The 25,298-nt window shown below is 41.0% G+C and overlaps 1 protein-coding gene across 2 annotated transcripts in view; it reads left to right on the forward strand.

The window, feature by feature from the left end:
• znf385c (zinc finger protein 385C) overlaps positions 1-25,298 on the forward strand; it is a 156,521-nt gene that overhangs the window by 91,242 nt on the left and 39,981 nt on the right. The window contains exon 1 of one of the 2 annotated variants that reach the window (XM_085404451.1): positions 6,925-7,337. The exons of the other annotated variant lie outside the window; for it this stretch is intronic. Within the exon in view, the coding sequence (XP_085260577.1) occupies positions 7,328-7,337 (10 nt within the window). The 5' untranslated portion in view covers positions 6,925-7,327. Of the gene's footprint in view, positions 1-6,924; positions 7,338-25,298 lie in introns of those variants that run through there. 2 annotated transcript variants of the gene reach the window in all.

Genomic DNA, 25,298 nt, shown 5'->3' on the forward strand with positions numbered 1-25,298 from the left:
TGAATTAATGAGCTGGATAAAAACTAGCCAAATAGATTTTTTTTTTTTACAACCTGGTCAAATGTTATTACCAATGGCTTGTTACTCTTTTATAAAACATAAAAGATGCATAAAATTTCCTTAAACAAATTTACCTTTTACTTTTTAGTAATGGCTAATTATTGACCCCCAAAATTAATCAACACATTTAAGAGTCAAAGAACAATTAGAATTGCTTTATTTAAAAAAATAGAAATATTAACATATTTCATTTCTGGGGCATCAATAATGCAGTTTTGTCAAAGTTAACATTGTGCCATCATTAATGTGCAAGGTGTGTCCATGTGCACAAACCTAACTAGTGAGTAAATATGAAGTGAAAAACAAAAGGAGTCAGCAGGTGAAATGAAAACTAAACATAGAGGTCCAAAACAGGCTGACAACCTTCCAGGCTGACAAATCTGCACAGCCACCTCTCCAGCACCTCATGCAGACACTGCAGGTCTTAAAACCAGAACTGTTATCTGATGGCAGCACAATATTCCCAGGTGCAATCCTTTGCAGCATCAAGAATGGCTGCAAAGGACAACACAGATGGGAGCTAACTAAGCATTTTTATATGACACTCCATGATGACAACACATTTCCTTATCAAGACAGATAAGGTGAACCACACAGCATGTTGTTGAAAAAAACTTGTGCTCTTATTAGTATCTGTTTTTCATTTTTGGGGTGATTTTAAATTGTATTTTAAATCCCGGGGTTTGCATGTAGTCGTATAATTTATGTAATTTGCTTGTTTTCTCTTTTTGCTAGTCATTCAAATCAGTATATGTTAATAAGGGACATAGAGACACAAGCTGGGAAGCTCATCAGTGAGCTGAACAACAAGCTAATAACTTGACACTTGGTCTCTTCTCCTTTAATGCCCGCTCTTAGACTTGCCTTCAGGTGCTTTTATGGGACTGGGCATCTTACACTGTCACCCATCAGCATCTGTCTTTCTTGTCCGCCCATTTTTAAATTACTTTAGCGCCTCACAGTCTACTTTCTCAGTGTTCCTTCAACCTGCTGTCAGTCTTTCTGTCACTTAGTTGGTTTCTCTTTCAGTCAGTCAGTCAGGTAGCCGGCATGGCCGTTACGCTCTGAGGATGTTCCTTTCCAGTGCTCTTCAATTCATTTGTTTGTTTGTTAGAGAAAGAGGGTGTGAAAGAGATTTGGGTCTAGTGAGAGATAGTGAAGAGGGAAAAAAAATGCTATTGAAGTAAGCAAATTGACAGAGGGATTGAGAAAGAGGGAGATCCATGGATGTCAATTTAAAAAGTGAGAGCTTCGTGTCAGGCTTTCAAAGAGGAGCGCGTGCGAGATGAGAGAACGAGTAAGAGATAAAGTTTATGATTAAGGAGAAAGGGGGAGAGTGAAAACTGTTTGTGGAGGAAGGGAATGAGAGAGGAGAGGACTATTGTTAGTTTAGAAAGAGAAAGCGATGGCTGTTAGCCTCCTCTGCTGCTGCCAGCCATTACCTATTCAAGCCTCAGCAGCAGGTTGGCAGAGAAAGCTCTAATTGAGGAGGCCGATGGCTTGGAACACTAGAGAAAGAGAGGCAGAGCTAACTTCTTTTCTTTTTCATTAATTAGCCTGTCACTCATTACGCTCTGGCATGTATTTGGGATCATAAAACAGCATGGCTGTGGTTAGATTTGATTGCACTTCTTGTTGTGCTGTCCAGTAAATTACAGAAAAAATGACTTCTGTACAGAATAAAGAAGATAATCTGCAGCTATGCATCATATCCATTAACCTCAAGGGCTGCGAAAAAGCATTTGTTTTTCTTAGTAAATCACACTCCCAAGCTCTCGTCCTCATGCTTTCATAGATTTATACAAACAACTCATCAAAAACAGCGGTGCCATTCTTATCGCACTCTCACATCCCCGCCGCATATTGGAAAACAAAAAGGTGGACATTACAAGGCTGTCAGGCGTTGACAGGTATTGATCAGGCTGCTGTTGAGAGACTAGATGAACTTCCCATCAGAGTCTTGCTGTTTGTTGCCATCTGTTAATAACTAATGGAAGTTGTGATATTTGTGGTGAATGTGAAGAAGGGAGGAAGAAGAGGATGTTGTAGTGATGCCCAGATGCCACGGCTAAATGGATGTCACATGATATTAGGCTTGCATGGCGTGATACACCGCCATCATTCTGTCAGGTGACAGCATTTATCTCCATATTTCACATCTAACCCCCTCCTCCACCAGGTCTTGATCACTCATCACGCACTCGCTCTTTGTCCCACACTTCTCCACCCACCCAACCCACTGCAGCGACACTGTCAGCACTCTACAGCGTTTACACGTACTGCATAATAATCACAAGCTGCTCACCTCTTCTGGAGTTTCCACCTCACCTCCGTGCAATGTAACCAGCCAACAATTCATATTCTGTGCATATGTCACATTTAGCAGAAATGTTTCTTTTGCAATCGTGTTCTTTGTTTTGTTTTTTTAACTTGTAAACAAACTTTTCAACATGTCTGATCTTCTTCTTTAAATCGCCAAGTCTCACAACTGACTCCAGTGAAAAATCTGTGGCTTTACACAGAGCCAGACGGTGTACAAAAGAACACAATTGTGGAAAGATAACACAATTTCATTAAACCTAAGTGTGACAGCTTGACCTTCTCTCCTCTCCAGGATCTGTCACTCATCACCATAGATACTTGGCTCTCAGCAGCAAGTCCACCAGTGTTAACTACAGATTTGCTGTCCCGCAACTCACAAAGGAACAGTAATGTCAGACTTTTTTTTCCTGCATTGTTTTTCAGTGTATAGCGTAGCAACTTGAAATGAACAAGTTGAACACTGATCCAATGACAAAGGAGGTCAAATGGCTCAAAAGTCTGAACAATATAATCATGAAAAAGAAAACTCCTTTATGTTGTATCATCCTGACAAGTCAATCTAGTATTTATTTTTAAGAGACCATCTGTTCTTACATCCATTTAGGCATAAATGAGTGAAAATGCTGGCAATGTGAAAAAAGTTCCACTCATGTGGAAATGTATCTGTGCTCCTCATCGTGTTTTTTAAGCATGTAGAAAAAGCTTCACCATGTGAGGCTATTTTGATTTTGTTCGTTTTAATTTAGATGGAAATTTCACTAGTTAAGTGAGCTAATTTTACAATTTTCACTTGGTCATAGTGTATTCTTGGTTCATGCCACAGCCTGTCAAGTCAAACACAGTAAAGATCACTCCGCCAGAACTAAATCAAAGGTGTGAATCCCTGCAACTCACCCTGACTTTTACATGTAGTCATAAATTCACTTAGGCTTATGCCCTTGGAATCCAGTTGACTTAGAATTGTTCTTATACCAATGTTGGAAATAAACATTAAAATTTATGTTATAAACCAGTGTACGGCAATTGAAGAAAACAGACACAGTGAATCAGGCTCTCTAATACAGTCCCAATCAAAAGTTTAACCCTCCTGCCATCCTTTAAAAAACTCACACCCATCACCCTAGGGACCATTCTCAGCCACGCCATAAAAAGACCATATATCCATATTTTATTCCACTTTAAATTAGCCAACCTTGTAAAACTACTTCTCCCTGAAATATTCATGTAAAGTTTTAATTATATTTTCGTTGTTTTAACCCTTCAAATCCCAGTGTTATTACATGAGCGCCCTGTGTTATAAGCCCCAAAAACCAAAAAACGAAACTAAATATTTCCACAAAAAACCAGTTGAAGTAATATGTGATTGTCATTATAAGTAGGCCTTTAGATGGACCAAAGATTGGCACCAACATACATTTTGACCTGCCATTATTTTTTTTGCATTTTTTTTGCAATTTAAAAATTAAAACTTCAAGGCCCTGAGTCTTCATTGACATCCAAGAAAAGAAGAAAAAATAAAATCATATGATGATAATTTGGGGTTGAAAAATAGCGTTTATAATGGAAGTCAATGGGCAGAAAATGGTCCCCAGGGTGATGGGTGTGGGGATTTCTGCTGCTCAGCCATTTTAGGCTGATTTAAGGAATTCACACTGGAATATTAACATTGACAGGTAAAAACTATCCTGTGGCAAGTTTGGTTATATTCCACTGAACACAGTGGAAATGGCAGCCATTTAACACATAGCAGTGGCACAAAAAGGTCCCAAGAAGGCAGGAAGGTTAAGACCACTTGAAAAGTGGCAAAAAATTATAATTTGCATGGTTGGATCTTAACTCATTCACTGCCATTGACGTCTATAGCCGTCAATGGCAGTGAATGAGTCAATGGGTTTAACTCATTCACTGCCAATGGCTGGCAGTGAATGAGTTAAGAAGGTTTCGAGTATAGCTTCAACATGCAACAAGAAGAAATGGGAGTGAGGCAAAACATTTTTTTGAGAATGCAATTAATTGAAAACAATGCTTAAACTGAAACAGGCTGTTTTACAGCCAGCATGTTGCTCACTCAGTAACTACTGAGTTCTCAGTGTGTGGACTCCTTCCTTGTCACCTATACCTGTTCTGGCATTAACATCAGCACAAGAACTGTGTGCTGGCAGGTTCATGGCATGGGTTTCCACTGTAGTGCTGTAATTGCTTTAGGACTCAAAAGCTGAATATAATTACCTACACCAACTTTAGGCCATATTAAAGGAGGGCATAGACATTGTGACATCACTCACTGATTTGTGAGGTCCTGTTTGGAAGACTCAGTTTTAGATGTAATGCTTTTTCTATCTTTGTTTTTGGGGGTCTTGAAATTCTAAATTATAAGCTTTAAGTTCTAATATAATCTTGGAGCTTGCCAGAATATTATTTTTCAGGTAGTTAAAAAGAGGTCTAATTAGTGACTCAAATTAGTCAAGACCTACTCGACAGCTACGAGTTACATTTCTCTGTATTCACCCCTCATCTAAGTGGCCATGCCTGTAATGATGCACAACTTTTTTTTAATTATAATTGTCCCTCCTCCCTACCCCCATTTGAGATGTAAACATATTGATTTCAGCTGTAAAGGTGAGAAGTCTATGTGATTAGTTTCACTTTTGGTGCCAGCCTCAAGTGGCCTCTTGAAGGACTGCAGTTTTTGGCACTTGTGCTCCGATTTCATTTTTCAGCCTCATAGATTTACTCTAGAACTTGACTTGTGATGCAGCTAAGAGCAACTATTATTAAGCCACTGCAAAAGGTCCTTAATGGACAGTATTATAAAAGAGCCTTTCCTCAATATATTATTAAAAATACACATAGGCTTTGCGGTGGAAAAATTGACTTTTATTTAGTCCCTCAGAGAGGTGTAAACATTGTTTTCTCTTAACATACAGTATGGAACAAATAGGCTAGAACAAATCTTCTTGGCTGAGGCTGACTGATGTAAAGCTTGGAGCGATTCCCGTGTTTCTAATTAGCCCAGGCTCTGGCATGGCAGCCTGTAGGCTGATGGTTGGCATGAGGCAACAGAACAGCCCAGCTGCCCCTGTGTCCCCTACTCTGCCCCAAAGGAGAGTCTCTGGGTCTACTGCTGCCTTTGTGAATGGCAAGAAACAGAAACCTGGATTGGAGAAGAAAGGTAGTTCACACCCCGCACAACACTCTGTCAGAGACAATATTTCATGTTTAAAAAGGAGCTCTTCATCAGCAATCTGATCACTACAACCTCTCCCTGCTGCCATGCTCCACTTTCTCACTTGCAGCTTTACTCTTTGGAACAGCACTCTTAATAGCATCATGACAAACTGACTGTTAAAGAGCATCATGTATATAGTATCAGTTTAATGTAAAGGTTGAATTAGACCCTTTGAATGGACAGCAGACACAGCTAATGAACACGTTATTTTTGACTTGGACAGCGGATGTCAGGAACAATTTAAAAAACATCTGAAAGCCCTCTTCACAATGACATGAACACAGCAAGGACCAGTGGGCATTTCAGCCAAAGCAGCAAATTGAATAAACTAGAAGCAGAGGAACAATATAGACAGAGAGAGACAGACAGATGGGGAGAAGAGACAAAGTATATGATTAGGTAGAAATACAGTTTAAGTAGAAAAGCGGAAAGGAGCGAAAATGGAAACGAAGAGGAAGTGAACTGCAAGCGCAGGAGAGGCGGAGAGGGAGCAATTTAATGCTGTAATTAAGTTCCCGATAGCACCCTGGGAGATGTGCTTTGGCGTAGCTCCAGGACAGCTTAGCATTACACCAAGGCCCTTCAAATCACAATCTACTTACACACACACACACACACACACACACACACACACACACACACACACACACACAACACGCCATTTGAACAAACAGAAATTTAATTCCGAGTAGGCTCTCTGCGCTCTCGCAGCCAATTTCAAATCCCCGAATATGTGTCAGCTTCACCAAATGATGCATCGACAAGAAGAGACACAAAGGAGGCGCAGACTGGCAGAAGAGACGGCTGTGAGAAACCATCACTTGCAGTCACTCTCACGTTGCTCTCACTCACACATTGTAGTGCACACACGACAGTTGCCTTGACAAGTGCGCACAAATCATACTTATGAGAGCACGAACGGAAACCTGTCTCAGAAAATATTCTTTTCTTTCCCTTCATGTTTACCGTGCACCTGTCATGCTTCTTCTATCCAGACCTGCTTACTGCTTCTGCCTTTATTTTATTGATTAATTTATCTTTGTTTTTCTGAGGCTGCATGGCAGAACATATCTGAAGCCAACGTCATTCCTAGTGCTGACCTACAAAGCAGTAAGTTTGACAAGATGGCTAATGTGTTGCCAAGTTGTACAGGTGTGCAGCTTGTCTCTGTGCAGCCCTGTCATGTTAAAGGGGCTCACCAAGGGGAGGAGAGAGAAAGATGTGGGACTTTGGAGAGGAAAGGATGACAGGAGGAGAGAACTCAGAGAGACATCAGAGAAGAGAGAGAGAGAGAGAGAGAAGAAACAGGCAATTACACCCAGCTTCGCTACCACACTCCTATCCCTCGCCTCCTTCAGGCCACGCGGAGCAGCAGCACGAGCAATAGGATTTTAACTGAGGAGAACGCGCATCAATAGGATCTAAGATTTCCTGGGAATTGGTCACCAAAGACGGGGGAGTAAAGGATACAGTGTTGACAAAAAGAGTTGTCTTTGGAAAGACAGGAGAGGAAACAAGTCCTCTAAAATCGGCTCCAGCACATTCCGAGGCTCTTCTTTAAGTGCCGTACGCCTACCGTTCGCACCTTCGTGCTGTCCTCGCTCTCTGGGGATAAAAGTGCGTAAATATTATTATTATTATTTTTATTTTTTTTACCGTTTTCACGGCAGGTGACACGCCGAGCTGTAGACTCACAGATACGGTCCTGGAGCCACGATGCTGATCGGTAAGTGTTAAACACCTACAGTTCTCCACTTTACCGGTGATAACGCGGCTGCGCTGAGTAAGCAATACACGAAAGATTCCTGAAAGGTTCCAAATACAACCGTTTCAGGATTTCGCGTTGCAACAGTGTCGATGGGTAAAAAAAGATCTTAAAGCATGTTAATGCAAACACACTATGTGGAGCAGGCGCGCTAAAAGTCCTTGTCGGGAAAAATGAAAAATCCAGGGATTCAGTCATTTATCGGGCTCGCAAGTTGACCATTTGAAGTGTCTTTTTTTATGATTTATTCATGAATGTCCTGTGCGCCGTCGATTACATGACTGTGCATCAACAATCACCGCATTGTAATATATCTATATCACTAAAGCACTTCTGGATGGATGCAAACTGCATTTCGTTGCCCTGTACCTGTGCATGTGCAATGACAATAAAGTTGAATTCTATTCTATTCTATTCTATCAGATTATATGAAGCTCAACCAAAAGTGTGCGTCCTGGGTGGTTCGGAGTTACCGACACCTCACACTCCTTAGTCCTCTCGGCCCATAGATGGAACTTGTATCTTTTATCACGAAAACTTCCACCGTAGATTATCATTAATATGGTGTTGTTCTTTTTTCATTTAAAACGTCACAACGTTCCGAGTCATCAGTAATAATAAAAAAAAAAACTCAAAACAAAACATCAGTCTGTTTGAGAAAAATGACCTTCTCAAACATCAGCTAAATAAATAAAATAAATACGTTTGCTTGTGTGTGTGTGCGTGCGTGTGTGTGTGTGGGAGGGGGGGGGGGGGACTATAATTAGTGGACATTTGTAAACCAGTTCCTGATAATAAGCATCATAAGCTCGTTGTGAAGAACGACGTCATTAACCTGACGTCTCAGTGTGCCTTCAAACAACTCGTTGTTCATTTTTTTATTAATAAATAAAATTGACCAGCTTACCCTGAACTATTCAAGTAGTGATGTTTGAAGATCTCAACCTTTTGGGGGCTTAAAAATAAAGCTTTGATGATTACTAGTATGTTTTGATTGAATCTGATAAAATTGGCATAGGCATTAGTGTAAAAGCTGTCCCACTAAATCCAGAAAAGAGAACTTCATTTGCATAATTAACTCAATCTCAATGGAGGTGTATTTTTTGTGTGTATGGGCTGAACAAAGAATGACTAATGGACCCAAGCTGCTGGGCCCCTGTCCTTCATCTAAAATCCTGATTTAAAGCATGTTCATGGCTCAGTGCAGTCTTACCTTTCTTCAACAAAATGCAACTGTTCCTGCATTGCATATCAGTGCTTCTATGAGTACTCCTTATTTCACTTTCAGAGACAAATAAACAGAAAATGTAGCTGAATTTGGGAAAAACATCCAGTTCACAAAGATCTAAAAGAAATGCACTCATAGTGTTGTGTCAGACCTCTGGATGTGATGGCTCCCGCCATAAGTGTGACTGTGTGGTGATTTGCGATCTCGGTGCTCTTAAAATGGCTTCGGAGCATGGGCAAATGACTCATGCAAATGGATGCCGCATTAGCATTTCTCTAGATATTTACTCCATGTCACAAATGCAACCTTCTAATCCCTACACTAGTAAAAACTATCGTCCATGGAGCACCAAAAGCTTCCAACACTGAACTGTTTTACTGAAATACCATCTTCTTCCCTCTCTCGTCAGCGTTCTTTCCCACTCGCCCTTTTAGTCAGCTCATAAAGAACTGCTCTTCTGTCAAATGGAGCCCTAACTACTTGGGGCTTTGTCCTGTGCTGATTTCTTCTCGGCCATTATGTCGTCGTAAAAGCCAGTTGGGGTGTCACTGGGGAGCTTTGGCGGCAGTGGCTTCTTCTCAGTTCCAGATAACAGCCTTTACTGGACAATGGCCATTATTAGTCACTGTGTTGCTGTCTTCTGACACAGACAGTTCTCTTCATATTGAATATTTCAGTATTGAGTTGAAGAGCAAAAGACCTGGTAGTGGGGGCTTGACTTTGTCTTACTTCACTCATCCATCCACAACACCCCCATCATCCGCACAAGCGGGGGACAGGTTGCAGGGCTGCGGGAGAGCTGATTATAGGCTTCTTCGGGAGTGGGCGACATTCTTCCACTTCCAACCTTTTTTTTGTCTGTGGGATCTGAGGTGGGGGATGCATAGGAAGCAGGGCTAATCTGAGCTAAAGGGGTCCCAGGGTTGATCAGGGGTAATTACACAGGGCTAGGATTACAGACTGCGACCACTTATTGTGGACTGGCCACACCCTAAAAGTAGAGTTGTATTTTTTTTAAGTAAAACGAATGATTTATTCATAAACATACTATTTGTGATTTCCAGATTTTAGCTGAATGTATAATTTCATTTGTATTGCTTGACCTTGAAGTGTCAGTGTCCACTTGGACTTGTTTCTAGTTTTGATCTGCAGAAGCTGCAGGGTCTTCTAAGCAGTAGGGAGCAATGGCTGTTTGAAGTGGTGGTGCAGGTGGAGGGGATGTAAATGAGGAGGTTAATGAAAAGGCATTGGTTCATTTCCCACAAACCACGCATCTGTGCCATCACCAAACCATCAGCCGATTAAACGAACAAGCTCTTCCCGAGTGTGTGTTACGCCGACTGTGTCTTTTTGGTTAGAGCAGCTGTGGGCCCCTGTCTGGACTGACGGAGTGAGTGCTCTTCTGTGTGTGTGTCTGTGTGTTCATCACTCATTATGATGGCTGAATCTCCCGAGCCTCCTGTCTTTTCATTCATCCCTCACGGACCAGAGGGACGAAGGTGGAAACTCTCCAGCTTCTGTTCAGCACACCTCTGCCTACTGTCTCTCTCTCACACGTGCACACACACACACACGCAGGCAGGCATGTGCCCAGAGAAGACAAATAACCCACTTTAGTAGCCCAACAAACACCTCACTTCAGATGACAAATCTGTAGTTAAAGTGACTTTTGTATTTTTCATTACCTCAGTCCCTATTAATCTGCATCATCTATGTAAAAAATCTTATGTGGAAATGAAAGAGTGCTGCCACAAATAGTATATTATTTCATATTTATTGTTTCTCATCTTACTGCATTTTATATGTTTTATCCACTGGAGTAAAGTTCTTTCCCACTTTTATGCAGTTGTCGATGTCTGTGTGAGGTAATCTTTCACTTTAATGTCCCGGGCTGCCATTGCTTCCAGGTAACGGGAACAATGGGATGTGTTATTACTCCAAAACTCTTGTTCTCCATACTGCTTTTTGCTGTAGTCACTAATCTTGATCTCATTTTATCTTTCCCAGCAGAAATCAGTTCATGAGGTGTAAATTTAAAGACTGATTCTTCTCGTAGAAACTCTCACGTCGTTGCACATTGTCAAGCTGTTGTGTTTACTGTTTTTTAGAGTAGTTTGTGATGATATGGTGTTTTCATATGTGAGTCAGAAATTCTAATCATAATGCAGTGTGTTTTGTCACGGCGCGTTTGGACTTTTGAGATTAGAGTGTAAAAAATCCCCCGAAATAAATAAATAAAAAATATTAATAATGATAATAATTCCAGTCTTTGATGGAATTCTTTATGTGTCATAAAAGGGCTGGGTCTTTGGACAGAACATCCAATGAAGCTGAAGATGAAAATTTAATAATGAGGAAAGTGCGGCTTTGGAGTAAGTTAGTAGTTTAAGGCTACATTAGTCACTTCTAACATAATACACCTGAGTCTCAGACTGAACATTTAGATGGTCAAGTGAAGTCATGATTAATGCAAGAAGTATAATCGCTGTTTATTATTATTATTTTTAACTGTCTATTTTTAGTCGCACTTAGTGGAGTACACTTTTAGTCTGGAACAAATTCCTTGAGGGAAGTGTCCTGCAAACGTTGCTGGGCATCTCTTGATTTATCTCCACTATTACTGAGAGAAAATGTAAATGTAACTGGATACATAAAAGGAATGCTGCATGTCATAAATCAAAGCGAAATTACACATTTGAGTGGGCGCATTTTGATGTTGAGACTGAATCTTTCTGACCAAATGATGTTTAGGTAGGTTGGAGAACAGGATGACTGAGCAGACTGCTGCAGGAGCATAATAAGCTTTGTCTACACGGATACACGGATGTGCACGCAAGCGTTAAGACAAGCTAGAGGTCAGCAAAGAGCAAAGATTGAAGGTCAAAGAATTTATTATTACAGTAGTGATTTGTTCTTGACTACTGAAAATAGTTTGAACTTCCAATTTAGCAAAATTAAAGACAATATTATGATTTTTTTTTCCGCTCAAATTACAGTGTAAGAGCAAGCAAAAGGTAAAGCGAAGAAGTCCACTTGTGGTTGTATGGTTGGGCAGTCAGTCAAGTTCCATGTCCCTTTTTATTGGCCTTGTGGAAACGGTCTTATCATCGTAGATGGAGAAAATGGCCTTGATGTGAGAGCTGGCAGAGCTCCTGGATAAGTTACTTCTCTGGCCGCCCTATGCGGAAGAACAAGGAGTTTCAGTTGTGCTATTTTCTTGTTCCAAAGCAGACCTGCAGAATGAGGCCAAATTTGGACCTGTCTCTATTCACCGAGTTCCCTAAGCCTAATCACTATCAAATCCAGTGATCTGGGAGACAGGTATATTCAAGTGCCAATCATTCCCAAGCACAGAAGAGTTCTGCGCTTCTCTTTCCAGGGAGTACAGTATTAGTACAACTGGTTACACTTCAGTTATTCTCTGCTTCTGCAGACCTTCTCCAAGTGTGAATGGCATTGTAGCCACTATTTGGAAAAGGTAGGGTGCTGTTTTATCGCCTCCTCCCAGGAGTCAGCTTCAGGTAGATTGGATGAACAGTTGTCGAGAAAAGCAAAGAATGCACAGCTGTACACAGATTCCTCGGTTGGTTCTTTCATTAGATTCATTAGATCTTTTTCTTGGAATATTTTTTTCATTGTAACAGAGGCTGTTGTGGAAAAGTCTGATTTCTGTTGCGGCACATTATAGGGCTACGTGTGTTTTCTTTTGCGTGTGTAGCATTTGAACGCATGGTTCGTATGTACTCCTTCTTGTCCCTGTGCTCCCCGTGGGGAAATTGCCTGTGTGTGAGTGCCAGTTCAAGTCATTTCACTGAAGTGACAGCATGGGTTTGATTGGCCCGCCTGCTGGAGTGATGGCTTCTGGATGCTGAGAGCTGTAGGCATATGTGAGCCTCAGCGGGAGCTCTGACAACATGAGAAATGTTCCCACGCTGCACTCTGCACCAAAACTTCACCATTTAGCCTCTCATTCCCTGGGTGCTGAGGCTAAAGATGGAGGCCTTGAAGAGAAACAGCAAAACATCACTTGCACTTTGTGCTTGTGTGTATTTGTGTATTTTTCTGAGCTTGTGAATTCTTCAACTGGTAATGCAGCTTTCAGCTGAAGTGGGTGACTGGTCTACTTGATGCTCTGACCTCTACTTGTGACTACCTCTACTTCTCACTCTAATGAGTGACAGAAGAGCTAAAGGCCTTTAAACCAACAGACTGGGGGATTAGAAGACAGGGAGAATAAATGAGCATAAAGGAAATAAAACCTAAAAAGGAGATGGAACATCTTTCCTAATCTGTGTTTCTCAATTCTCTCTTTGTTCCATGTGTATTTCTAGGTCTTCAAATCAGACTGTTACTTTCACAGCCACTGATCCTCATGCTAGTGCAGTTATATAGACAAAGGCCATCGATTTTACAGTCAAATCCAGCCATCAGAACCTCATGCCCTGACCACCAATCTGCAATTCTCAGGGGTCCAATGGGCTTAATAGAGTGCAGCGAGTGTGTAAATGGTTGGAAGTGTAAACAGAAGATGCAGTGATCCAGCTCTAATGGCTATCTTTGCTCCAGCTCTTTGTCAGCAGTCAGGATGGTGACCTTCACCTGTACTGTACGCCATCTCATGAGCGTTTAACAGTGCAGTGTTCTCAATAATAACTACAGTGGCAGGAAATTATTATCCAGTCATTGTCCTATATGCACACATGCACAAACACCAATTTACAGAAAAACTGGAATTATTACAGACTTTTTTCAGTCATAAAAAGACAACAAATCTATAAAACATAAAAAACGATGAACTGCCCTTCAACAGAAATAAAAATTTAAAAAAAAGATTATCAGCACTCGCTGTTAGAGGCTTATTTCCATCAATTATGTTTGCAAATAGTAAACACTGGAAATAAATTATACACTTGAGGAAATGTTCAAATATTTGTGGCTAAAAAGGATTGGGGGTATTCAGCAAATCACTGAAAAGGTAGAACTCAGCAAACTCAGCTGTGGTACAAACAACAAATGAATATACATAAATCAATTGACAAAATGCAATTACCCAATTGTGTGGTTTGTATTTTCTGTGCACACACCCAAGATGCAGTTACCAATATTTATAGTAAGCATTTTTTTTGTACTCACAAGCACCCACTTCTCCAAACCACATGCATACACTGTGACGCACATACAAACTAACAGACTCTGTGTACAGGGGACAACACTTTCGCAACCTGTGATGTACAAAAATACAAAAATAAAAAATGCTGTATGCAAATTTTTGTCACACACACAGAACTACACCTGCATTCCCTTCTACGAATCAAACTAAAGTGCAGGCATAATTATATATAAAACATGTAAAATAAAAGCTCTCTTCATCTAAAGCCTTCTGTTTAGTTCAGCTGCCTCAGTTCTCCATGTTGATATTTTTGCACAGTACAAAGGTGTCCGTGTGTGACTGTGTTGGCTTGCATTTCTTACAGAAATTGGCATTCTTGCTTTTTGTCATCAGTACCGAGCCATTATGGAGAGAGACTGACTGGGAATGATCAGCTCTAATGATTTTATGAGAGTCTACATGATTAATGTTGGCACAGCAGCGTGTTTGCGAACAAACCTCGCTCCCCCCCTTCCCCACCCACGCCACCCTTCTTCCCCCATCGCAGAGACTCGGAGGGAATATCCACTCTCAGTGTGTGCTGATTTCTGTGGTGCTAGCTGTCGTTTGCCACATTAGTGTGTGACAATGGGTGTCTTTGAAGTGGGTTATTCTAGCACAGCTCACAGCCCAGTGCAGCGGAGAAGATGTGCCAGCTCACTGTGCAGACAGGGCCAGCTCTGAGCACAGGGATAGACACAAGGTAGAGACAAGCACATGCACGCCTGCACAGACTAAATACTGGGGTCAACACAATAGCTTTTACACCCACATCCTCTAAATACTCTTTATGTAAGCACTTCTATCGCAGACAAAAGCCACACACTCCTCCTCTGTATGCACACATCTGCCTCACACAACTGCACTTAAAATCACCAAAAAGGAGCCTACACCATCCTCCCATCACTTCATCAACAATCCACCCATCTATCATCCATCCGTCTGTCCATCCATCCTTTACGTCTCTATTTTTTTCCCGTCCTCCTCTGTTCCCTCTATAGGCCCAGTCCAATCTGAAAGCTTAGTTGGGCTTCGTCTTTCTCGGCTTATCTCCAAAAGCTGCTCTTTCATTTGAGTAAATGCCTTCATTCCCAGCTCCTCTATGAGGAAGCTGATAAGGGATGTCTTTTATCCACAGTAGATAGGCTTTCCCCCCCCCCCACAGCCCAGTGTGGGTGCTTGTATTTATACGCCTGCGCAGCATATGCATAATTATGTGTGAGCCTTGTGTGAATGGTTTTTTTTTCACACATTTGTGAGACTTAAACAAGAAAAGCTTTTTTTTTTTTCTTTTTTTTCAAATGCATGAGAAAAGTTAATAATTCTATGGTGTAAAAATGCAGGGCATCATGTTTCATGTCGTCTTCTCATGCTGCTTATCATTCAAATGTGACATTTTCTGTGATTACACGTAATCACATAAGACTGTTTCAACCTTGCAGGTGTCTCTAATAGGAAATGATTAAATGGGACAAGCTAATCATCACAGTGCCTTACTCACGTGCGCGTCTGTGCATAGGTGCAAATGTGTATTCGAGAAGACGCCGTATAACGAATTGATTAGGGCTGCAGAGTGGATTTGTTGCCCGGAGATTAGTTTGACTCAGTCTAAGCTGTTTTCAAATGCTGCACTCTTGTCCCCTCTCTAACACAACAAATATATCGATTGGCCTTTGATGCCTCAAATGTCACAGCCTCACTGAAGACAGTGCTGAGAATGAGACTTGAGATCTGTGCTGCTTGGGCTCTGGACCACATTAGTTTTTTGAGAATTAGGTCTTCATCTGATCCATATTATCTACAAGTCATCCTTCTGTTTGTGTCTGTTGCTTAGTTCATTGTGTCTCTCTCTGATTGCAGTCCCAGTGATTGATCAAATACTGCTGTTGGACACTGTTATGGGAGCACAGAGTGGTGCAGCAGGTGGTAGTAATGGTGTTACAGTGTTGCTCTCTCATCTAGGTGAAAATCTCTCATGTAGAGTGGGGGAGATTATTTTATCCCCTGATGAACTTAGAAATTTGCTCATTTACTAAAGAAATGAACAGTTTCTCAATGAAAAATCCAGAAAAATATATGTTTTTGATCCCCTAGAACCCACATATAGTTCTGGCTCCAACAGATTAGAATCAGAATCAGAATCAGAATCAGAATGGGGTTTATTGCCAAATGTTGAGCAGGTTTACAACATTAGGAAATTGCTGCGGTGCTTCAGTGCAAACATAGTGTCATAAATAGCACTTAAATAGACATGGAAAAAAATAAAAGTAGGGATAAGAATTAAAAGTGCTACGTGGGAAGATATGTGCATGAGATATACATGAGATATATACATGAGAATAAGAATTAAGAGTGCTACGTTGAAAGATATATACATGAGTGCAGGTGGTGATCAGTGCCAAACATGGAATGATGCAGTGAACACAGCGTAGGGTCATGTGTTAGTGGTGGGAACAGTCATATGGTTATTGTTCATGTGTCCAACAGCAGAGGGGAAGAAACTGTTCTTATGGCGAGAGGTTCTGGTGCGAATGGACCGGAGCCTCCTGCCTGAGGGGAGCAGGTCAAACAGACTGTGTCCAGGGTGAGAAGGGTCAGCTGAGATCCGAGCTGCACGCCGCAATGTCCTGGAGGTGTACAGGTCCTGCAAAGATGGGAGTCTGCAGCCAATCACCTTCTCAGCAGAGCGCACAACACGCTGCAGTCTCTGTTTGTCCCTGATAGTGGCTCCAGCGTACCACACGGTGATGGAGGAGGTGAGGATGGACTCGATGATTGCAGTGTAGAACTGCATCATCGTCCGTGTTGGCAGGTTGAATTTCTTCAGCTGCCTCAGGAAGTACATCCTCTGCTGGGCTTTCTTGATGACGGAGGTGATGGTGGGCTCCCACTTCAGGTCCTGGGTGATGGTGGTACCCAGGAAGCGGAATGAGTCCACAGAGGTGATGGGGGTGTCAGTCAGGATGATGGGGGGGAGTGGGGCTGTGTGCTTCCTGAAGTCCACAATAATCTCCACTGTCTTCTGGGCATTCAGCACCAGGTTGTTGTGGCTGCACCAGGACACTTACAATTACAATTAATCAATTACAAATAATCTTGATCTCAACCCATTATGTGTATAGCTGTGCACAAGATCAATTCCTTCCACGCAGACCTCTCCACCAACATGCGCATGACCAAAATTCTGTCAAAGGATGTCAGGGACAAAACTGTAGATATGCACAGGGCTGGAATGACCATAAACAAGAAGATTGGTGAGCTGATGTGACCAAAATGACCATGAATTGCACTCCATGCAAGATGTTGTCTCATGACATGTAGCTAAAGAAGAAGCACATTAAGCTCATGGAGTAGCCTAAGCAGTCTCCAGACCTCAGTCCTCTTTGAAATCTGTTTAGGAAGCAGAAGTTTCAAGATCCCAAGGAGCAGTAAGGAAACCTAAAGGATTTAGAAAGTTTCTGTAAAGGGTAGTAGGCCAAAATCCCTCAGGAGATGTGTGTAAACCGGTGACCAACTACAATAAAGGTCTTACTGCTTTGCTTGCCAACAAAAGATTCACTGCCAACTACTAAGCCATGTGATCAAACACCAATTTAACTTTAAGTGACATTTTCTGGATTTGTGGTTAATATTCTCTGTCTCTCCATAAAAATTAGAGAGCATTCATTTCTTTGTAAAGGAGCAAACTTCAGCAGGGGATCAGATATTTTGTAGATTGTAGATGATTTGGGCTCAAGGAGCTGCCCTGGCACTCTTTTAGATTCCATGGAAGACCCAGCTTGTCTTGTTAGATTTACATTTTCTGACATAGCCGTGCCCGTTGGATACTTCCACCCTCCTGTTGAACACAAGCATACTGCAGCTATTCTCTCGAGGGACATATGAATAAAATTTGTGGAGCTACTGGAGCCAGTACAAAAAAAATACTTTTCACTCCCTGTGGAGCCCTAGCTTCATTGACTGGGGTTTGTTTGTCTGCACCTATTAAAGCTGCTTGCTGCAGCCAAAGCCAGACACCACTTTGCAGGGATTTATCAAGCCGCTTATCAAAGAGAGGTGATTGAATTCATTTGCTTACTAATGAGGTGGGATTGCGAATTGTACACTTCCCCGGCTATACTTCCACCTGTTAAAACCATTCGCTCATTACTGCAATCAAATCCTGTTTTTGTTCTCTTTGATAATCAAACCTATTTTTGTCACCTCATCAGGAGCCTTTGTGCCATTTAGGTTCTCAGACCCATTTCATACATGCAGGGTTCTGCTCGCTTGTGTCAGCAAGGGTGGAAGCTGCCGTTTGTAATCAAGTTACTTAATTACCTTAATTAAGTGGTGGAAATTTTGTCTTGCATTAAAAGTGGTGCTAATAAGTGCTGAGGTTAAAATTATATCATTTGATCTATATTGTTTGATGAATTTCATGGCGGAAACCTTAAAACCAAGTCTAAATGCAGCGATACAGGGTTAATTACATCATACCGTGGTTATATTATTAAACTTCGGTATTTGTTGAGCTGCTCTTAAAAAATACATTCAAGTGTAATCGTGTCCAATCAAAACCTGCGTCGGCTCGCTTTCTCGTAGTCAATCAACAAAACAGATTTTATTAGATGTAATTGTTCTCTGTTTGATCCTCATGATTTCTTTATTAGTCCTATTCTCTGAAGTGCTGTGTAGAGTAGGCTCTCCTGCTGTTATTAAGACCAGATTAACGGTAATCCTCTTTGTTTCAGCAGACAACAGCAGACAGATTGAAGTGGGTTAGCTGAGGCCCGCACAGTCAGTCGAGGTTAAAGTACCTTAGCCAAGGGTCAATAAAAATTGTCATCTGAAGCAGCTGTATAGTGTTCGATGCCTTTTTAAACATGAGGTTGATCCATGTGATGTCTGGAATGAGGTAACACGTAAGATGCTGTCCTAATGCGCACTGTACAACAACGCTTATATTCATGACATGAATCTTTAAAATGCAGAAAAGCCAAATAAACAGAACATTGTAGCTTATGCAACATTGTGGCTTTGATCTAAATTAGCATTGATTTAATAGAGAGATGCATTTTGTCATATATAAATTAGGAAAGGCAACTACTTTGGTTTACATTGCAAACACGATGAATACACTATGCTTTAATTGTTCATGGCAATAAGAATGAACAGAACAATAACTTTAAAAATGTATTGAACATTAAGACAAATATTTATATTCATTAAAAATATAATATGCAAGAAGTACAAAAAAAAGAAGCTGCTGTTTTTCTTAATTGACTATATTTCTCTTGTAGGCAGTGAGTTCACTAATGTTTATAGGGCATAATGTAGCCATAGATATAAAAAGATATCGACAATATTCATAGTATCGCAATCACAGCTAATTAAAAAAACAGTAGTTAATTGCAGTAAGATTTTGTTTAATTTCAATACAAATGAAATGGGCTAGCATGTGTAGCTCTTTTCTAGTTGTACTAATCACTTAAAGCGCTTTAAACTACAAGCCATTTTTAATCAGGCCTTTATACAGAGCTTCATTTTAAACACTTTAAGCACATCCTCCACCTTACATCCACAGCTAGTTTCACCTCTAAAGCCTGAACTATCAAATAATTGCTAGAAAATAAAATGTTTTTGAAAATGGAGTGTTTATTGAACCTTCTGACTACTGTTTTTTTTTTTTTTACATATTAATATTAATTTGCATATATTGGTTTTAATTTGTATCATATTTGCAACATCTGACATTTTTTTAAATTTTTGCTTAAAATATATTGTGCATTTTATTTTGCCTTTTGGGGGAGAAAAAAAATCACACTGATCACGCAGAAGTGTTAAAAAATGAAAATCACCAATATGTGAACCGATTACCTTCTTCTGGCGAGGCAACAAGACTATCCACTTTTCTCCCAAATTTATGTTTTCCCACATGACACATGATCATATAAAGTGTGAAGTGGGCCAATGCTGTCAAAATTAACATAAAAAAAACAATAGCAGTCAAACTATACTATTAATAGCTACAGCTAAAATGAACAGTTTGCTTCAATGGACTCTCTACACATGTCTAGAGTCTAGACAGTGTTGACATTGAACTAATAATGTTACAGTACCACATTAAAATCATGTTCCAGAGCATTTGAGGCAATGTAGGAGGAGGAAGTGCTTCGTTCGGCAGCCAGAACTGTGATATTCATGCCAGCATGAGTGTTAGAAGCATCGCATTCATGCCATTCCAACAGCAGTAGCCCAAGGCTTACCACAGGCAGACCTGGAAGAAGATTGTCAAGAAATATGATTGGGCTTAATGCAGTGTAGTGCACTTTACAGGATATCCCTGCATTGTGGGTGTTTGTCCATCCTAAATGACCCCAGAGCTTATTTTCTGACTTTTGAATCATCTTCACCACATTCTCTCCTCATAAGTAGTAACGCTTTGACGCTTGAGGACACTTCAGCAACTTTCAATCGGGATTAATCCATCTTTGAGATGTGCCAAGGTCTGTGTGGATGCACAGCTGAGAGAACAAGAGAGAGAAAAAGAGGGTGGTTATAGAGATGGGCCATTTGTAGCTGCTGTCTCAAAACTGTGGTTCCATTCCCATTTTGCAACCAGGGGGGACAGCTCACTATATCTGGTCCGCAGACACATCACAGCAGCCCTGCCCCGCAGCCTGGATCCACACCAGTTTGCCTACAGAGCAAACCGATCCACGGAAGACGCTGTAGCCACAGCACTCCATGCTGCATTAACTCACCTGGAAGAGCATGGTAGCTATGTGCGGATGCTCTTCGTGGATTACTGCTCAGCTTTTAACACCATCCTTCCACACAAACTGGTGGCCAAGCTACAAGACCTGGGGCTTCCATACAGCACCTGCATGTGGATCAATAGCTTCCTCTCGGGCCGTAGACAGAGAGTCAGAGTTGGCCATCACACATCCTCAGCCCTGAGTCTCAGCACTGGCTCACCCCAGGGCTGTGTGCTCAGTCCACTGCTCTACTCTCTCTACACACACGACTGCACTCCTCGCCACCACAGCAACATCTTTGTGAAATTTGCAGATGACACCACAGTGGTGGGGCTCATTTCCAAGGGAGACGAGTCTACGTACAGAGACGAGGTGGAGCAGCTGACGTCATGGTGTAAGGCCAATAACCTCCTCCTCAACACTTCAAAAACCAAAGAACTCATAATAGACTTCAGAAGGAAAAAGGCAGAGATCCAACCACTATTCATAAATGGGGACTGTGTAGAAAGGGTGGCAAGCTTCCGCTTCCTGGGAGTCAATATAGAGGAGAACCTTTCCTGGAGTGTGAACACCTCCGAGCTGCTGAAAAAGGCCCAACAGAGACTGTACTTCCTGAGAATTCTCAGGAGGAATAACATCACACAGAGACTGCTGGTGTCCTTCTACAGAGCCACCATTGAGAGTGTTCTAACTTACTGCATATGCATCTGGTACACTAGCTGCACAGGGGCTCAGAGGAAAGCACTCCAAGGGATCATTAACACCGCCCAAAAGATCACTGGCTGCCCTCTCCCCACACTGGAAGTTCTACACAACGCCCACTGTTTTAAAAAGGCCCAAAACATCATAAAAGACACCTCACATCCTGGCCACTCCCTGTTCGAACTGTTGCCCTCAGGCAGACGGTACAGGGCAATCAGAGCAAGGACTAATAGACTCAAACACAGCTGTTATCCAACTGCAATAACACATCTGAATACTACAAAAAAATGTCCATCACGCCACTCTTGTGTTAATCTATGCACGGTCTGAAGCATGTGTGTGGGAATGTATGTGAATGTTTTACTGTTATATCTTATTAGTATTTTAAGTATTCTATCTATTTTATTTTGAATTTTATTGTTTTATTTATATTTTGATATTGCTAGGGATGATGCAATGATCGGGGACCATTCTTAATTTCGTTGTTCTCATGACAATGACAATAAAGTTTCTGATTCTGATTCTGATCATTCAGCCATTTGTTATTTTGTCTGAAGCAGGAGTTGGCCGAGGGGTAGAAATGTCTGTCTCTTTCCCCAGTTGCCTGAAGGTGAAATCCATTCATCATTTTGTCTAGAGCTTGTTTGCTTTTGCATGCATTCTTGCAAGTGTGTGTGTGTGCGTGTTCATGCAGATGTACACATGAATATGTGTGCAGAAAATGGGAGGCTTATTCTTAATCTATCAGGTGTCACAGGCTATTGTTCAGGCTGAGTGAACCAGATTGAATTCCTGTGATTCAGTTTGGTTTTTCACTGGTGTTAAACTAAACAATCCCCATGGGTTGCCTGTGTTTTTGACATCATCTGCGACAACAGCCTCTAGCCTCTCTATTTGTCTACCTGTCCCGACCTATTCCATTGGCTCTCAGTAGTGATTTTCATCTATTCTAACACACATCTTTAGTACGGCAAGAGCTGAAGCCAACTTCGTGTTCGGATACACTTTTCACCTTTGTGCAGCCACAAGCATCAGGACATCTACTACCACTCTCAGTGCACCCTAGTGAATGGCAGTGATCCGTGGTTCTGCCGTTTCTGTGGCAGCTATTAAAAGGCGAGGGAAAGGTTACAGTAAATGGCGCTCCAGTGATGTGCATTTCAAGACAGACCTTCTTAACCCTTATGCTACTTTTGAGTTTCTGCCTAACATTTAGGGAATGTCATATTACTTTTTATAGTGTTTTTTAGTACTTCTTTTACACACATAAAACTGTCCATAACAGCTTCACTTTATACCCAGTGCCTGTTATGCTGCTTCATGTTAATTTCTAAGTTCAAAAAAGGTTCTTTCAAGTTAACTCAACCACTGTAATGAAAGTCTGAAACTGACATTTCAATATTTGATATAAAATAGATAAAGAAATTAACTGAATGTACCCTTATTTCAGTAATAATACAGTATTTTTCTACATGGTATTATAACAGTAGTAAATTAATTTTATGGTAAGCAAACCTTAGGAAATGGGTTATGTGCTGCCATGCCTTTTGTGACAGTAGTCTCCTGTAAAATAAAAATACAACTATGTGCTATAGTTCAGAGCATTCTCTCATAATGGAAACGCATTATAAAGTAAGAGAACTAGAAAATCAAAAGCAACTTTCTGGCAGTGTCATTGCTACTAGTGTTAGTTTACATCTTTCGCAGTCTTTCACTCTGCACAGTTGACGTGGTTGGAACAGGTCAGAAAAGCTAATTTTGTTCATGCAAAAATCTTTTTGTGCACATATATTCACAAATGATAAGCTGACATCCGTTTTAGCAGGTGTTCCATCAGCACTTTGAAAATTAGACTGTGCTTTTCAGCATGTAAACATCTATTTGAAAGCAAGTCTGGACTGCCTTATGTTGAACAACAACTCTCTGTTCTTTCTAAGTCAAGGTTTAAACAGTCAAACATGGTGCACTCGATGTCGTAGGTTGTGCAGTTACCGCTTTACTTTTTCACAGCATTCTTTTAATATTGACCCTTTGCACAGTTATGACAAGTCGTTTTAAAATTTAATGACTAGACTATGTGTTGTTGTTTTTGTTTTGTTTTTTGGTCTGGGAAGGTATTCATAACATCACTCTTTCAGATTTATGTAACAAAAAAATATGACTAGTTTTTACTTCAGCTTTTTTTCCTCAGATCTGAAGTATAATTCAGACGGCATGATTCCAGTCAATCTACAGTGAGCTTTCTAGATATCTGAAATGACGGTTAGCTAGCCAAGATTCAAGATCGTTCATTTCCTGAATCAGAGTTTTGACAATGCTAAATGAGATATCTGGGGATGTGTAAGAACATGAGAAGCTATAAATGAGAGCAGTGACTTAATATTTTGTTTAGGAGAGCTTGTACATAGTTTGTTTTTGTTTGAATAACAATCGAATTTTAAATCACATTTTACCAAGTAAAATAAAGGTGTCTGGGCTCTTTGAGAGAGAGAATGAGGAACTCAAAGTAGAGTAAATACTCCTCCACATTAGGCATCTGATTACGATGCCTCTTGGGCATCTCTTAAGTAAGGTGTTTTGGGCATGTCCTACGTCTGACAGAGCTTGTCTCTTTGCTGACATGGGAACACCTTGATGTACCACCAGAAGTGCTGGTGAGTGGGGAGTGGGAGGTCTGAGAATGATTATTTAGACTGGGATGAATGGATGGAGTTTCTAATATGATCACCTTTCCAGTGAACAAAATGGTCAATGTTTATGTGTTAACACTGCTCAATATAGAATAGAAAGTCTTGAATTAAAATTCATGCACAAATTCATGCACAAAATATTAACTATAATTTTGACAGCCAATCTGTATAGTCAAAGATGGCTGTGCGTAGTGTACCATTTGCTTGAATAACTTACCAATAAATGTGTAAAGAAGCCTTTATTCTCTGATCTTTATGCTCCTTAAATCAGGTCTTTGGCTGACTTCATGAGTTGTCGGAACAAGGTCTTGGTTGAAATAAATGCCTTCCAAGTTGAATAACTGTAAAAGTAAAAACAGATGCGTATAGAAATGATCTTTAAAATAGTCAGTGTTTCAAAATATATTCCGTAATATTTATAATGATGCAACCTGCACATCATTTCAGCCGGTTTCACATAAGGGGTTTTGCCGTAAATCCCACAGAACAGGAAATCACTGCAGTGTTTTCAGGGTAAAAATCTGCTAAAGGCTTTAATTCTTGCCAAGGAATTAAAAGTAAAAGCATGAAAAAATGTGATAGCTTGAAAAGCAAAACCAACTCCAAACTTCACCATGCACCTGTTCTTACAAATTGGCAGTTTACTCTGAATCCCCCCCCCCCCCCCCCCCCCCCCACACACACACACACACACACACACACCCTGTCCTCCTCATCTCCAGCTCTGTCCCTCCGAGGCTTCCTTTCCCCCCTCCTTTCCTTCCCTTGTCACTTCTTCTCTCAGACACCAGGGCACTCATCACAGAGGTCACGCACCTGTCGCCTGCTGTAAACAGGAAATGAATAATTCAGGACTCTGCACTGGTTGACTGGAACAGCTGATGGTCTCTCTGTGACGAGCAAAGATTCATCCAAAGGATTCACATTATAATCCTCAGCTGGAATCAGACTAATGAGAAACGCTCTCTCGGGAGAGTCTAAGGACTCACTCAGAGGCAGACTGCACGTCCTTGACCTCTGCAGGCGATAAAGTTAGTTTGAAATGACAGTCCGTAATGGCACAAAGATCTTCTGCCCCACACGGCGTTTTGCATTTTTAGACTTGTTGGATTTCACTCACATAAACAAAGGCCACCTCTACTCTTTAAGGATTTATGTATGAGACTTTGAACCTCAATTTAGTATCAAACAAACTAGAGACATAGTAAAGTAATGACATCCTCAGCACAGAATGAAGTCACAGTTCCTCTGTGGGTTATGCTTCTACTTTTATGTTTGGGTAGTTGGTCCTGCCTCACAGGGATATAAGGCCTGTGAGTTCCTCATATGGAAACTAAGGAAGTGACCCTCCATACTGAATTTGTGGTGAGATGGCAGAACAGAGTGTTCCACCAGTGCTCTGAGAACCAAAGG

This window comes from Rhamphochromis longiceps, linkage group LG4 (genome assembly GCF_057381845.1).
Source record: "Rhamphochromis longiceps isolate RC_006_pf linkage group LG4, R_longiceps_female_GT1.1, whole genome shotgun sequence".
Lineage (NCBI taxonomy): Eukaryota > Metazoa > Chordata > Actinopteri > Cichliformes > Cichlidae > Rhamphochromis > Rhamphochromis longiceps.